Raw genomic sequence first — 15,054 nt, forward strand, 5'->3', positions numbered from 1 at the left:
AACATTGCGGAAGGATCTGAGCCCGGAAGAGGGGGATCCCAGGGTGAAGAGTCATCACCCAAAGTGCATACAGAAAGGAACTTTTATTTTGTTATTTTGATACATCAGGCCCTCAGGGCAAGAGACTTAGGGCCTCATTCCGAGTATGGAGGTAGTCATGGCACTATTTGCGCCATGACTACCTCCCATACCGGGTCCGGGTCCGACCTGGTCCAATGGGGACTTTACCGGTCCATTCCGACCCTGGAGGGACTGGTAAGTCCCCATTGAAAAATCCATTCCCATTTGAGCCCCCATAGGGCTCAATGGGAATGGGGAAGTAGCTAATAATGGTACCGCCATTTGCGGTACCGTTGTTAGCTCTCTGGTCCCTTAGCGGCTCCTGCTAAGGGTGCCTGGTAAAACCAGGCGCCCATTGTGAGACCTGCTAAGGGACCTCGGAATAGGGCGCAAAGCGATTACCGGCACCAATGTCCTTAACAGTGCCCGGTATCCCTTTGCGCCCACCTCAGAATGAGGCCCTTTGTGTGAAAGAGACTTTGCAGAAAGAGGCTTGACCACTGAGGATCCGGATATCGCTGAGAAGAACGATAACTTCTGCTGGGGAAGCCTAGTTGTGTGCTGTGCTCAAGAGGCTCGCCTTGTCCTGTGTTAAAAACGTGGGAAAGGGAGACCCCAGCTATACCATCCTGACATATTATTGTTAACACTTCTTTCTTTTCTTGTGAACATTAGCCTACACTCTTTTGTAACTTGGAGGTAAGGATTGGCAATAGATTTTTTTTGACAAGACGCCACTAGGACTGCCTTATTATTATTTGATGGTCATGGCTTGCTCTATCTTAGATTTGGGTTTAGATTAGGTGTTTTTCTCACCCATCTATACAGTTTAATAAACACCCGTGAACTGCCACCATGAGTTCCGAACATAAGGATGCGTCAAAATGTCCTGAAATCACAAGTCCACCGTCCTGTGTCAATACCGATTTACTTCCCTTACATTTCTAATTAAACTAAACGGTTGGTGAGTCTTCTTAATGCAAATGAACGGCCCCCCTTCTTCTGTGGAGTAGACTACTGTGTCAGTAGTCTAAAAAGACACTTTCCTTAGGCAGAGACTCCCTTCGCCAGGTTGCAGTTCTTTTCACATGCAGTACACAAAGTTCCAGACTGAAAAATGTCTCAATTGAAAAATAAAGCTCCCACTTACATTGGTACCAAGAGAATGCCGCCCTGATCCTGGTCTTTCTCAGGCTACTCACAATGTTCACAAATAAAGCAATGTTCAACTCAAAAGCCTTGAGCGCCAAGAGAATGACTCCCTTTCCCAAGCCTTTCTTGGGTTTCTTGCAGTGTTCACAGCCGACCTGATTCACTACCCTGGCAGGTGTTGTGGCTATGAAGATGTCTTGGGTTATTATTCATGGAATCCTAAAACCTGGTTCAATATCTTGCCAGGTACTTGCCATGTACTGTGACTTTGAAGATGACTTTGGAGGTAGTTTGTGACTCTTCTGCTCTTTGGGGTTCCCATCAACCGCCCCAGCTTCCTGGACCTCTTCATGGTTCTTACTGGCGACCTCTGGTTGTCTGTGGGCTTCTCCTCCCCTCTCTGGCTTCTTGCAGCCTCTATAGGGGCTACAGCGTCCTGGCTGTGTTCCTCTTCTCCTGTGCTGCGTGTTTCCAGCTCTCTGCGCATGCCAGCCCTCCAAGTCGGCTGGCTATCTGTCTTTGCCTCCCTATTTGGTCCAACCATGGTGGAGCTACAAAGGACAAGTGTCCCGGCCTCTGAACTCCAGTGTATCCCTTCCTTCAGCTCAATTTGAATTTCCTGGTTCCTCCAGGAAGGGTCTGGCAACTTGTGAAGTCCTTCTTCCCTTTTCATCATTGGCCTGAACTTGCTTGTTCCACATTGTTTAGGTCGCTCATGTTGGTTCCGTGGGGCACTCTGCATTGCTCTGCGCCTCTTTCTCGTATCAGTATTGATGTTGTCACTCTCAATTGGGTTACCTGGGTTCTTCTTCATCCCAGGTTCTGCATGAGACTCACACAGGTAGTACTAACTCTTCCTCATCCCAGTACATTCTAGGGAGGTCAGGTCATCTACCCTACAGAGGTACATGAAAGTGTGTGGGATTAATACGTAATACGTCTTAATTGCATCTGGCGTATTACAATCCTATTGTTGGCCTAATAACATATGTGTTCCTGTTGTGAAGATCTTGGTGGTTGCCAATCTGTGTTCAAAATTATGCTATCATTTCCTCTTAGACTCCCAAAAAATGACATGTCCCATTCAGCTATTAAAGATAACCAGCAAGGTTAAGTTCTTCATTCATGCCATTGGATCTAACACTTTGAAACCCATCTATCCAATAGACCTCTCTCTGTTCACGTTTCTTACTGATATGCATGGATATGCTACTGTCATCTACACCCTCTAGTATCTAAAATCAGATGTCCATTCGTGTTTAAATGTCCAGCCATAGGAGAGGCTGGGTTATTAAGTCTAATTTTGGAGCGATGCTCGTTATTTGCCCTATGTAGGATTTAACACAAGGACATTCTATGGCATATATGGTGTTTTTGGAGTTGCATGTTGAGAAAGACCTGCAGTTATTTTTTTCCTACTAGTGTGATGGAATAGTATGTGTATGGAGTCATAATAGTGTTTTTGGTTCTGTTGGTGTGCACAGATGGCATAGAGCTGTTTCTCTTATTCTAATGTCTTCCAGTCTGTATCTTGTGACTAATGGTGTTGAAGGTGGCGGAAGGATAAGAGCGCTCTGACCTTTGCTCTACAATGTTCTTTAGCATGTCCCTTATTGAACACAATGTTGATTCTGTGCCCTAGGTGGGCCTGAAGCCAAGCTGTCACTTCCAAATCAGATTATTAGATTTTGTGGAGTCTCAAAATTGTCTGTATATGAATTCTTCTAGAATTCTTCCAGATGAAAGAAGTGTTTGAGCTTGGACGATAATTTGCAGAGTCGTTTTGGTCTACTGCCTGCTTTTTGAGGTGTGGCTGGACGTAAGCTGCTTTTTAGAAGTAGAGGGACTGTCCCAATAGTGATGGAGTTTTTGAGGAATGATAGAAATGCAGACATCGGTTCCAGAAGTTTGACAATGATTTTAAAAAAATCAAGAGGGCAAAGATCTAGTGGGGATCCTGCAGGGTTGCACAAGCCGATGCTGGTGAGGGGTTCCTGCATAGAGAAAGCTCAGAAAGTAGTTAGTAACGGTAAGGTTAGTTCAAGGGGCAGTGTATGCTTGAGGGAAGGGGATAATGTTTGTTGTCCAAGTGTTTTTGGGTGAGAAAAAACTTTTTGGTGAAGTGCACTGCAGTGTGATCACATTGGGCCTCATTACAAGGTTGATTGTTCAGGGAAAAAGTGGCAGTAATTCAGTTACTGACACTTTTCCAATTACCACAGGCAGAATTACTCAGTGGTAATTCCGCTGATTTTTGGAGGCAAAGTGGAGGATTTACCTCCAGTTTGATGCTGGAGATAAATCCTCCACTTTTCCCTCAAAGAATCATTGGAATTACCACTCGCTAATTCCACTGGTGGTAATTCCGCCAAAAATCCCCAATGGAGTCCTACCATCACTTGTAATCCTGTGGTAAACCCACAGGTTAAGTGGTGGTAGCAGTAATTCCGTTTGGCGGTATTCCAGTGGCTTTACCGTCAAACTCGGAATTAGTCCCATAGTCCTTTGGATTAGGCAGGGATTGTGTTGCAGGCTTCCAGGTTTTTCCATTCTTTAATAATCTCAAACATTTATTTTTGTCTGTTTTCTGCTGAATCAATTCTTGCCTTTGATTTCATGATACTTACTTGATGCTTACTGAACATAGTCCATTATTTGACCATCACCTCAAAACATTAATTTCAGCTAAACCTCACAAATGCAATGATGCACATATTTAATGGACCATTTATTTGGCCTGAACTAGACAATGTTCATCTTAATTTTAACCAACGATAACTGTATAAAGACAATAAATTAAGAGATTGAAATAATAAAATAAATTACATGAATACAAAGATAATCAAATTAAGTCATCCACACGAATGGCAAATTATTATGCTCAAAAGACCCAATCGGTAGACCACTATGCAGAAGCGTATTTAATGTGTTAACCTAGATTGTAGGGTCTTGTATTCTAATTAAATAAACTACATTCAAGTCACAGGAACGGATCGCATATTCATATTAAACAGTCAGGTCAGATGTGCTAATCAAACCTTCTGGACCTAGCAGTGCAGCTGAAATGTATCTTTTGGAGATGATGATCAAATAGTGTACTATATTTAGTAGATGTCAAGTAAGTATCCTGAAATGCATTTGTATAGAAATCAGGGGATTGCAGATTGATTGCGAGTTAATTGATGAAACAGTTGTAAATATTTAGTTCAGGAAGGAACACTTTTTTGTTTGTTTTTTTTTCTTGTTTATCCTCTCACCATCTTTAACTTGCTTCATGTCCTGACAATATAGTACAGACTTGGCCAACGCCTTGCCAGAACATCCCACCTTCCACAATCTGCTCACCTTAACCTGCCTAGATACTACCCAGTGTCCTGCCTTTGGGAAAAATCTACCTGGGTCCCACTTGTGGCCTTTATTTTAGGCCATTTCATAGTTAAGCACAACTCTTGTGGGTCCATATCCGCCAGATTTTGGGATATTTTTTAATGTGCGATTTGTCTTGGGCAATCTGTGCCCTGCATACCTTTTTTCATTCACCTCCTTTTTTGGTTATATGGAGCTGTGGTTCATGCATGGGGAAAGGTGTGGTCTTTCACGTTGTTCCTTTTGCAGACAACTAAGAGTTGTAACACTGCTTCCTACCAGTCCCCACTAATGGTGGGCATAGGAATGGCAGTTTCTAATACACATTGTATTTACTAGAACTGGAATCAGAAACCACATTTAAGGACTACGTTTCTGGACTGATTTACAAGACACATCAGTGATTTCTAATTTTATCATCTCAAACCGCCCCCCCCCATTCCCTCCCCTGCAACCTCTCCTACAGCTTACTCCTGCCCACATTTCCCTTTGTCAGCTCCTGGCCTCCCTAATGCTGCACCATAACTTTTGTTCCTTTTTAACCTCTTTACTGCCATGTCTAGGGCCTCCTCCTTCCCTCATCCGATGCCTTTCCTTCCTGTGTTGTCCCAGCTTTATTATGCTGACCTATCCTGCTGCCACCTGGGACCTCTTGTTTCCGGATGCCCCTAATACCATGCTCAGACCTCGCCCATGCCAAATACCCCCTACCCTTTTTTGTTCTTCCTGATCAGACTTCATGGACCTGGATCCTGCCTTTCATTGAACTTACTCTTGCTACCCGCCTCCCAACCCGATCTGTTCACCCTCTAATTTAATCATTCAGCTTTAAGAGATTCAGCCACTCACAGACAGAAGTCGTTGGAGAGGTATAAGTTACTGAACCATTTTCTCCAGGAGTCTTCCACTTCTGAAATATCTGGAGCATTTTCAATGTACAACAGATAATGGAGTGATTTGGGGACAATCTATGCAGGCAAACCTTTGGAAGAGCCAGAAGAAGGCTGATGAGCAGACTTTTCAGAACCTTATAATGGGTTCTGATTTCGGCCAATAGGCGGCACCATATCAAATATTGATTGAAGGCACTGAAGGCTAAAAGTAGACGAGTTAGTACCCTAGGTATTGAGGTGAGCCTCTGAGGTGGTTTTGTATGAACCTTCTGACATACATATTTAACACAGAAATAAATACAAATTCTGTTGAAAGGGTACTACTTAATTTGGGACCTCTTTAAAATGTGTTGGTTTCTTTTTGTCACCGAAAAGATTTTTTGTTTTTTGTTTTAAGATTTGAATAAAAGTTTGACTTTCTGTTTGATCGTTTCATAGAGAGCAAGAGAGAGACCGACGTAGAGAGGAGGGCAACCGAGACCGTGAACATGATAAAGAGTATGATCGAAGAAAGCATGGACGATCTCCTTCACCTGTAAGGAAAGGGGAGGAGCGGTTTGTTCCGCAGGCTTCTGCCTCCGTAAATGAGTCCATGGGGGGTAACAGCAGAGAGGATCTGGCCTCAACAACGGAGCCGCCAGCAAAGAAAAAAAAAGAAGCATTGGACCCAATTCTCACTCGCACAGGTGGAGCGTACATTCCTCCTGCAAAGCTTCGAATGATGCAAGAACAAATCACTGATAAAAGCAGGTTGGTGAAAACTGCCTTGTTGCAAGAATATGCTAATGTTTTGAGTTCTTCTTTGGCTGCCAAACGATGTTTGTGTCTGACTATGCTATATAGTTTTTTTAATATTTCTTTATAAATCTATACTTGCATGTATAGAAGTAGGGCTTTCACTGTAAAGGGTCTTTCTTGATGATATGTGAAAGCAAACAAAGGGCCCAGGGAGTGCAGCTAATCTAGCTCAATACGTTTTGATACCCCAGGTATTTGCTTTTAATTTTACTTTTCACTTGCATTACTGTCTGCAAAGACATCAACAAGGAAAAGCTTGTTCATGCCATGACAACTTAGGCAGTAAGTGAAATATAAATGCATGAGTAGAGCATACATCATTAACCTGGTTTTGGTGTTTTCAGTACTCCTTGGTCCCTCTTGCATATTTGTAAATTTTGGTAGAAAAAGACTGCAAGTTAATGTGTAATAGTACAGAAGATGATTGTTAATGATTTTGTATGTAACAGCTGGGTGGTAGGTTTGCCCAACTAACCATGTTCAGCATGCCAGAGACTGCATATGAGACACTGTATTCTGTACAACCAGAAGAGAGTTTTGATAGTTGGTAAGTGAAGACTAAAAAGAGACCGAAATTTCAGAGTGGTATCTCAAGATATAGAGCAGATAAGGTGTTATCAATGGTCCAGTGGACAATGGAGAAGAGATAGAATGGCAAAATAAGTGGGTCAGCAGGGGTCATTGATTGAAGATTAAAACAATTTATCCTCCCCTACCCATGGGCAGCACAGCCGTGCTCTTGCAGGACAAACTGAAGCCTAGGAAGTATTTTTTTAATAAGGTTTTCAGTCTGTTCAGAAATGAACCCAAACACATACACTGAGTCTCCCATCAAATGTCCACTGCCTCCTCCACAGACTCCTGTCAGTTTCCACACTACATTAAAAGTAATGGAGGGTGGTCGGCTGATATGATATATGATATGATATTTTATTTATATCGTGCTCATACACAAGTGTCATTTGGAATCATTTGGTCGGTTCTTTTCCCAAAATGTTGTGCCTTTCCATAGATAATGAAAAAAGCAGATTTCTTTTTTCTTGAGCCATCATAGAGCATGGCGACGTGGGAGTGTGTGCTGGCCATGCAATGGGGTAACTTGAGAACATTAATATCGTTAGCTGGAGTTGCTATTTAAATTGAGATCTTTCTTCTCCCTTATGTTAAATTTGAATAATTCCTATTTCACTATGTAATTACTCCTACATTCCCTAGTGGTGTTGATTTGAACGAGGTAGAAAACACAGGGTAAACTCAGTTGTAGGATTTGTTTCTAAACCACTCCAATTATATGCACAAATCAAGCCTTAGACCAGACGGCAACTACCCTTCTGATTAAACAAAATATATGTACATGGTATTGTAAACTTTACAATTGTATTTAGAAATTACACATCTTTTTCAGATACATTCTGACTCTGGATCATTTGGATTAATTTAATTTAAACAAGGTCTAAAAATGACTTTCAACTTGATGCTTCTCTATGTAAAATAGCCATTCCTGTTTTTAAATGTGCACTTTGAATATTATTTTTATGAGAGAACATTTTTCCCACAGTTTGGCATATCAAAGGATGAGCTGGGAAGCGCTGAAGAAGTCCATCAATGGTCTGATCAACAAAGTGAACGTTTCTAACATTGGGAATATCATCCAAGAGCTGCTACAAGAAAACATTGTTAGGGGACGGTAAGTGTCATGACGGTACAGGATGGGTTAATGCTTTGCACCTGGCATTGAAATAAGATCACTTCTGTGCATACTTTTGAGCTGAGCTTTAGAATAAAAATTCTCATGTTAGTGCATTGCAGATATTTTTTTTAAAGCTGGTTACTGAACAATTCGCATTGATGATCGAGAGAGAACATCCTTTACTAACATTTGGCATTATGGGCTCTATGCAAATCAACCCTTTTGTTAAGTTCTTTCCCTTGCACCGTCTGGTGGGCTGGTGATCTATGCCTTCACCTCATTTACTCCCAGGCATCAAACCCCTGTGCTGTTAGGCCCTTCCACCATTCTCCTAGGAGAAAGAAGGAAGGGCCAGCGGTTGAAGGATGCTGCTGCTGGTAATTATACAAAAGTACAAGGTCACTTCCCATTCTCTACTGCCATGGAGGACCCAATCTATACCTACCAATCAAGCACTGGGGTCCAGGTGCCAGAAAGCAAAAAAATGTGTTGTCCCTCTGGTGGTGCTTTGTGGGGTGTGCATGTGTGAAGGGCCAATAAGAAAGGGCAGTATCTTTCAGAGCCTGTTCGAGAGTAGATAGGGATAGGTCCTTCCTTCTCTCCATCTGGTCCCTGGTTACTCTGATCTGTGCAATGATCCTTCTCCTCCAACTCCTTTTTCCGGTGTAAAGCACAGAAATTTAAAAGCTTGGCCAGGGAACACTTTCTTCTATATGTAACCTGGGAATTTTAGCGTGCCGTCTTCTAACTCTTTCCTCATGTGCTGCCTGCTGAATTGCTGTTCAACATACTGCTCATCCATCTAATAATTGTCACAAACCACTCCCTCCCAGTAATCAACACTCCCCCATTTCCCCCACCACTATCCTATTGTGTAAGTCATCCAGTCATAGAGATGTGGCGGGCGGGTGGCAGTCTCCTCTCCAACCTCCCATCCTCTATTTTCCCCTATTTTCAATCTATGGATGATTTTAACGTCTGCATTGATATTTTGCGTTTGCTTTAGCTTTGCATGAACTGTCCATCCTTTTAGTCTTTCTTTCACCTGCTGTGAACCCGACCATTTCCAAAGCTACACACTGGATTTGGTGATTATCAGGCAGCTGGTAGCTTACCCTATTCCTACGGGCGCACCTTGTCATACCACTGTTTAATTCCATTGAAGACATACATTACACCCAACAGCTTAGGTGCAGAGGCATATGCAATGCCCACTCCTGTCCTCCATAACAAAACATAATTAGATCTTCTCCGGAACCCTTATTGTTGCACCTTAACCCCCTATGTGCCAACCCTTTCACCTATGGGGCCTTTGCCTCCATTTATAACACTGTATTACTTAACTCCTTGTCCCAGCAAATGTTTTTACAACTAATGAACATTTTCCCTAGCCCTTGAGCCTGGTTAGCTTGACATAACAGCTACCAAAAACTACTTTTGGCTCCAGGGGTCATCTGGTGCCATACAAACATAACTATGTGACATTAACTTTCTATGTTTAGGCATGTCTACCAGGACACATTAGAAACCTCTAGGAGACATTATGGAATGTATATAATGGACAAAAAGTTCATGTTTGCATCTCACATAAATGTTACATTTGTGGCACTCTATGTACTAGCTCCTGTTTCTCTAGGGGTAGCACACAGGAGCTAGTTTTGGCTGCTGCTCGTGAAATCCTAATTTCAACCCCTGCCTATGGTCCTCTAATAATTTAAAACACATATTCTGCTAAACCTACCAAATGCAGAAGAATTATTTGGAGCTTGATAAAAATATGAAATTAGTCTAGCTCTCTATGAAAGATCCATTTTTGTGGCCAAACATCCCTTTTACTTCAACGGAGGAAGAGAGCTTTGGAAAGTCATTCATGACCTTTCCACCCCACCTGCCCTAACTAGCTTTGTACCCCTTCTCTAATAACTTTGTAACCAAATACCTGTTACTATTATGAAAAAGACTCCTATTACTTAAGGCCTCTAGTTCTACAAAATGGTACCCAGGGGTGGTTCCCATAATTGGTGCTACATAGCTGCTCTGCCTTGTCCACACAACTATGCTTCATAATTTGCTGCCTTCTGACATGAGTGGAAACCATCTCTTTTTTTTTGTTCTTTTTTTTTTTAAATTGGTTTTATTGTTTTTCAAACCTAGAGAGTGCAGTTTTCATTACAAAGAATACAGAATAACTCAGCTGCTTTACAGTTGCACATACTTAACGACTAACCACAACTTGAACCCCTTTTCCTCCTCCCACTCAGCAGTCCTTGAAGCGACAGCTGGTCTAAAGTAAATTTTACAGTCCGGCGAAGGAGTTCATAGGCAAAAAATGTTTTAGAAAAGTGGCACTTGCATAAGACATTTCAGAATTAACATTAGAGCAGTAGGCAGATCATTGCAATGGCGCTTTAGCTGTATCATGTTGCACACTCAACTTTGTGCGATATACTTGGCTCGGAACTCGGACCATTCATTGTCAATGGAAGTGCGGTCACCATGAATGGCTGCTGTTAGCTTGTTAGTTATCTCTACAGAGGTAATCTCCCTCAATTTTTTGTTTCCGGGGGGCCAGTATCTCGGCACGGGAGACACAATATCAGGAAAAATACAAAATTTGAGAAAATTGGCTACCGCACTCTAATGTCCGACCAGTGCTGGCAAAAACACCTATAGATTTATTGTGAGCATGGCTTTCACCTTCAAAATTAGTGAGCCAAATTTGTGCAAAACTTCTCTCATATTTTGTGCAATAGACAGGGAACCATTCGACTCAATTAATATACTCTACACATCACAATTTTTCAATATGTCCATATCAATTTATTAAGTGTTAAGACCACTTTAGAAAAGTTAAAAAAGAGAGAGAAAGAACAGATTAATATAACACACATTACTCGTGGTATATCAACATATCTTCTCGCTCATTTCTTAAAAAACAATATTTCATATGGGGTTTTGTTGTCTTAATGAACAACCACTTTAAACACTTCAGTAGTTTATAGATACAAGACTAAATTCTTTAGCTAGTCTATTGTCAGGTGTCGACATGTTTCGGCCATTCTAGGAGATAAAATCTCTAGTGTCTCTGCAACCAATACTTTTTGAGGCCTTCTTCAGGACAGACAATTTCTTTTTAGTTGGTGAACATCTCTATTTCAAATCCCCCGTAACAGGATAATCTAAAAACAAACCAAAATACATTTATACACTCATCACATCATAAAAACAATGGTTCCCTTCTAAACACACACTTTTTGTTCATTTAATGCATCGTATTCTCATAACCTCTTACAATTACTCAAATGTTTCACAATAATTTTAGTCACAATAATTTTATAACAATAATTTAGATCTATCGATCACACTCGCCTTTACTTACATCCTGGTTGGACTTGAGCTTTTTACTAGGAAGAACCTAGTTGTAGCAGGTGTTAGATCCTACTTCCCAGATGTCACGGATCAGCTCTGGTTTATATTATTGCTTTGCTGTGTGGTATTTTTTATTTAAAACTTTTTCCTTTTTACATATGTGAGCCCTGCTTCGGGCCTATTCGAATTTTTTTTTCGGGAAACGGGACAAAAGTAATAGCACAATGGCTTACTTTGTTTCCGCTGGGTATGGCGGACACGTAACCAAATTATTGTGACTAAAATTATTGTGAAAAATGTGAGTAATTGTAAGAGGTTATAAGAATATGATGCATTAAATGAACAAAAATTGTGTGTTTAGAAGAGAACCATTGTTTTTATGATGTGATGAGTGTATAAATGTATTCTGGTTTGTTTTTAGATTATCCTGTTACGGGGGATTTGAAATAGAGATGTTCACCAACTAAAAAGAAATTGTCAGTCCTGAAGAAGGCCTCAAAAAGTATTGGTTGCAGAGACACTAGAGATAGTGTTTCATCTCCTAGAATTGCCGAAACATTTCGACACCTTACAATAGACTAGCTAAAGAATTTAGTCTTGTATCTATAAACTATTGAAGTGTTTAAAGTGGTTGTTCATTAAGACAACAAAACCCCATATGAAATATTGTTTTTTAAGAAATGAGCGAGAAGATATGTTGATATACCACGAGTAATGTGTGTTATATTAATCTGTTCTTTCCCTCTCTTTTTTAACTTTTCTAAAGTGGTCTTAACACTTAATAAATTGATATGGACATATTGAAAAATTGTGATGTGTAGTGTATATTAATTGAGTCGAATGGTTCCCTGTCTATTGCACAAAATATGAGAGAAGTTTTGCACAAATTTGGCTCACTAATTTTGAAGGTGAAAGCCATGCTCACAATAAATCTATAGCTCTTTTTGCCAGCACTGGTGGGACATTAGAATGGGGGAGCCAGTTTTCTCAAATTTTGTATTTTTCTGCTGTTAGCTTGTCCATATTGAAGATATTACGGGAGACGTTGATCCACTCATCTTTAGTCGGTAAATTAATTATTTTCCACACAGTTGTAAGGCAGGCCCTCGCAGCAAGCAAGAGCCTGTGTGTCATTATGGGCAATTTGGTTGTTTGTTCTTCTGTTTCGACCAAACCAAATAGGATCAAGAGTGGGTGCTTCTCCCTTTCCTCTCCTTCAATCTCTTTTATCCAACTGAGCAGTTCGTCCCAATATGCCTGGACTGCCCTACATCCCCACCACATGTGCCAGTAGTCCGCTTTCTGGCCACAGCCCCGCCAGCAGAAAGGACTCACATCCTGATACATCCTGGCTAGCCGGAGTGGGTCATACTGCCACCTATACAAAAGCTTGATCCGTGCAATTTGTACTGGCAGGAGATAGAGGTTTTCGAGGTCCTTCTACAAATCTTGAGCCATGTTTCTGGGGAGAGATGTCTCCCAAGGTCTTTTTCCCACTTATGTTTCAAAGTGATTGATGGGGTTGTGTTGACTCCAACTAGTGTTGCATACATTGCACAGATGAGCCCCTTGGAGCCTATGTTGTGTCTAGCATTTTTTCGAACAGTGTGAGGTCTCTCTGTAGGGTCTCCCTCCAGACCTCCCGGGTCATAACACCTTTTAGTATTAGGTATTGGAAAACTGAGAGCCAACCTATGCCGAGTGCTTCTTCCAGTTCTTGGATAGTGATGAAGGCGTTATTCCTCCGTAATTGGCCTGCCCTTTCAAGCCCTGCTTCGTAACATGATTCAAAACTGCCTGGATCGGGAATGTCATCCCGGATGCCCGGGGCCCATAAATGCGCCAGAGGGGAGGGCCATGTTGTGACTCCTTTCATTCCTTTGTTTGGTTTCCATATGGCCCATATGGTCCCGAGGATGGGGTGGTTTTTGATGCTATTTCGTAATTGGGGCCCAGGTACCCATAACCATTCCCCCACAACAAAAGGACGGAGAGAGTAGTTGTCTAAACCTATCCATTGAGGGTCTTTTTGTTGTCTGACGTGTGGGATTAGTACTTGCAGTTGTGCTGCTCTATAGTACAGCTCTATGTCTGGGAGACCCACCCTGCCATCGTCTTTCGGGAGGTGAAGTAAGGCAGCAGGGACCCTGGGTTTTTTGTTTTGCCATAGGAAGGTATGTAGGACTTTTTTGGTGGTTATAAAGAAGTCTCTGGGGAGTTGGATGGGGAGCATCTGAAATAGGTAAAGTAACTTTGGCAGGATTACCATCTTAATGGTGTTCAGTCGGCCCATCCACGAGATGGTGAGCCTTTTCCACCCTTCAATGTCTTTTTGTATTGTGCTTAGTATCGGGGGGAAGTTGACTTCAAATAGGTCACCCAGGTTGCGAGTCACATTGATGCCCAGATATCGCAATGTAGTGAGACTAACCTCCATCCCTAGGGGTGCAAATCGCTCAACCTCTGAGTCCCTACTCTTGTCTAGCGGGAAGAGGACCGATTTCTCTGTGTTGATTTTCAGGCCCGCCAATTGACCATATTCCCCAATTATTTCCATGGCCGCAGGTATCGAGCTCAGGGGGTTCGTTGTATGCAGGAGGATATCGACCGCATATAGTCATAGCTTGTATTCTTAATCCCCTACTTTATTTCCTCCCACCCTTTTGTCAAGTCTAAGCTTCTGTGCCAGTGGTTTGAGAGACAACACAAACAGTATAGCAGATAATGGGCGGTGCCTCTCTCTAATGGGAACCACCTTGAGTAGCCACCGTTCACCGCTACAGAGGTCTGGGGAGCTGAATATATTGCCTTAATGGCGCGGCGTAGTTTGGGGCTGAGACCTATCCAGACTAGAACTCTTTCTAGGAACTCCCAATCGACTCTGTCGAAGGCCTTTTCGGCATCAAGCGACAGGAGGGTGGGGTCGTCATTCCTCCCCTGTGCCGCGTGTATCAAGTGTAACGTCTTCCTCATCGTGTCAGCTCCCTGTCTCCCCATAACAAAGCCGACATGGTCCGTATGTATTAATTTCGGTAAATGCGTTTCTAATCTGGCCGCTATCACTCTCGCATATATCTTGGCATCTATGTTAAGGAATGATATGGGGCGATATGACCCACAGTATTTGGGGTCTCTGCCTTCTTTTGGGATGACCGTTAGGAGGGCCTGAGCAAAGGACGGGGATGCCTGCCCTGTTTCAAAGATGTGGTTGAATAGGGTCACCAGGAAGGGGGTAAGGAATGCAGTGAACGTTTTGTAGAAGCCAGGGGTGAAGCCATCGTCCCCAGGCGCCTTTCCTGACTTAAGACGTTTAATGGCATCAGCCACCTCCTCCTCAGTGACCGGAGTGGCAAGAGCTTCTGCCTCCGGGCGTGTAAGCGCCGGGGGATCTGCCTCTTTGAGATGGGCATCTACACTCCCCGGTGGGGGAGGAGCGTCACAGGTATATACATCTTCATAAAAAAAGGCAAATGCCTCTCGTATGCCCTCTGGGGAGGATTCTGTTGTATCCACGAGAGTGCCATCTGTCCTCTATCACGTCTACCCATCTTTTTGCCCTTTGCGCACGGAGCCTTGCCGCAAGGAGGGCATCGGCCTTGTCTCCTTTTTCATAGTACTTTTGTTTCAGGTATTGTAAGGTCTGGGTCACCTTGCTCATCTCAAGGGCTTTTAGCTCCTCCCGTAATGCCTTAGCTTCTGCAAGGTGTGCAGCTCTACGTTGAGGAG

The 15,054-nt window shown here is 42.5% G+C and overlaps 1 protein-coding gene across 2 annotated transcripts in view; it reads left to right on the forward strand.

The window, feature by feature from the left end:
* The window catches only part of CWC22 (CWC22 spliceosome associated protein homolog), a 743,793-nt gene that overhangs the window by 292,520 nt on the left and 436,219 nt on the right, over positions 1-15,054 (forward strand). For both annotated transcript variants that reach the window (XM_069616085.1, XM_069616086.1), the window contains 2 exons: positions 5,910-6,221; positions 7,828-7,956. In XM_069616085.1, the coding sequence (XP_069472186.1) occupies positions 5,910-6,221; positions 7,828-7,956 (441 nt within the window). The remainder of the gene's footprint in view (positions 1-5,909; positions 6,222-7,827; positions 7,957-15,054) is intronic.

This window comes from Ambystoma mexicanum, chromosome 9 (assembly GCF_040938575.1).
Source record: "Ambystoma mexicanum isolate Mex_15411 chromosome 9, UKY_AmexF1_1, whole genome shotgun sequence".
Classification (NCBI taxonomy): Eukaryota; Metazoa; Chordata; class Amphibia; order Caudata; family Ambystomatidae; genus Ambystoma; species Ambystoma mexicanum.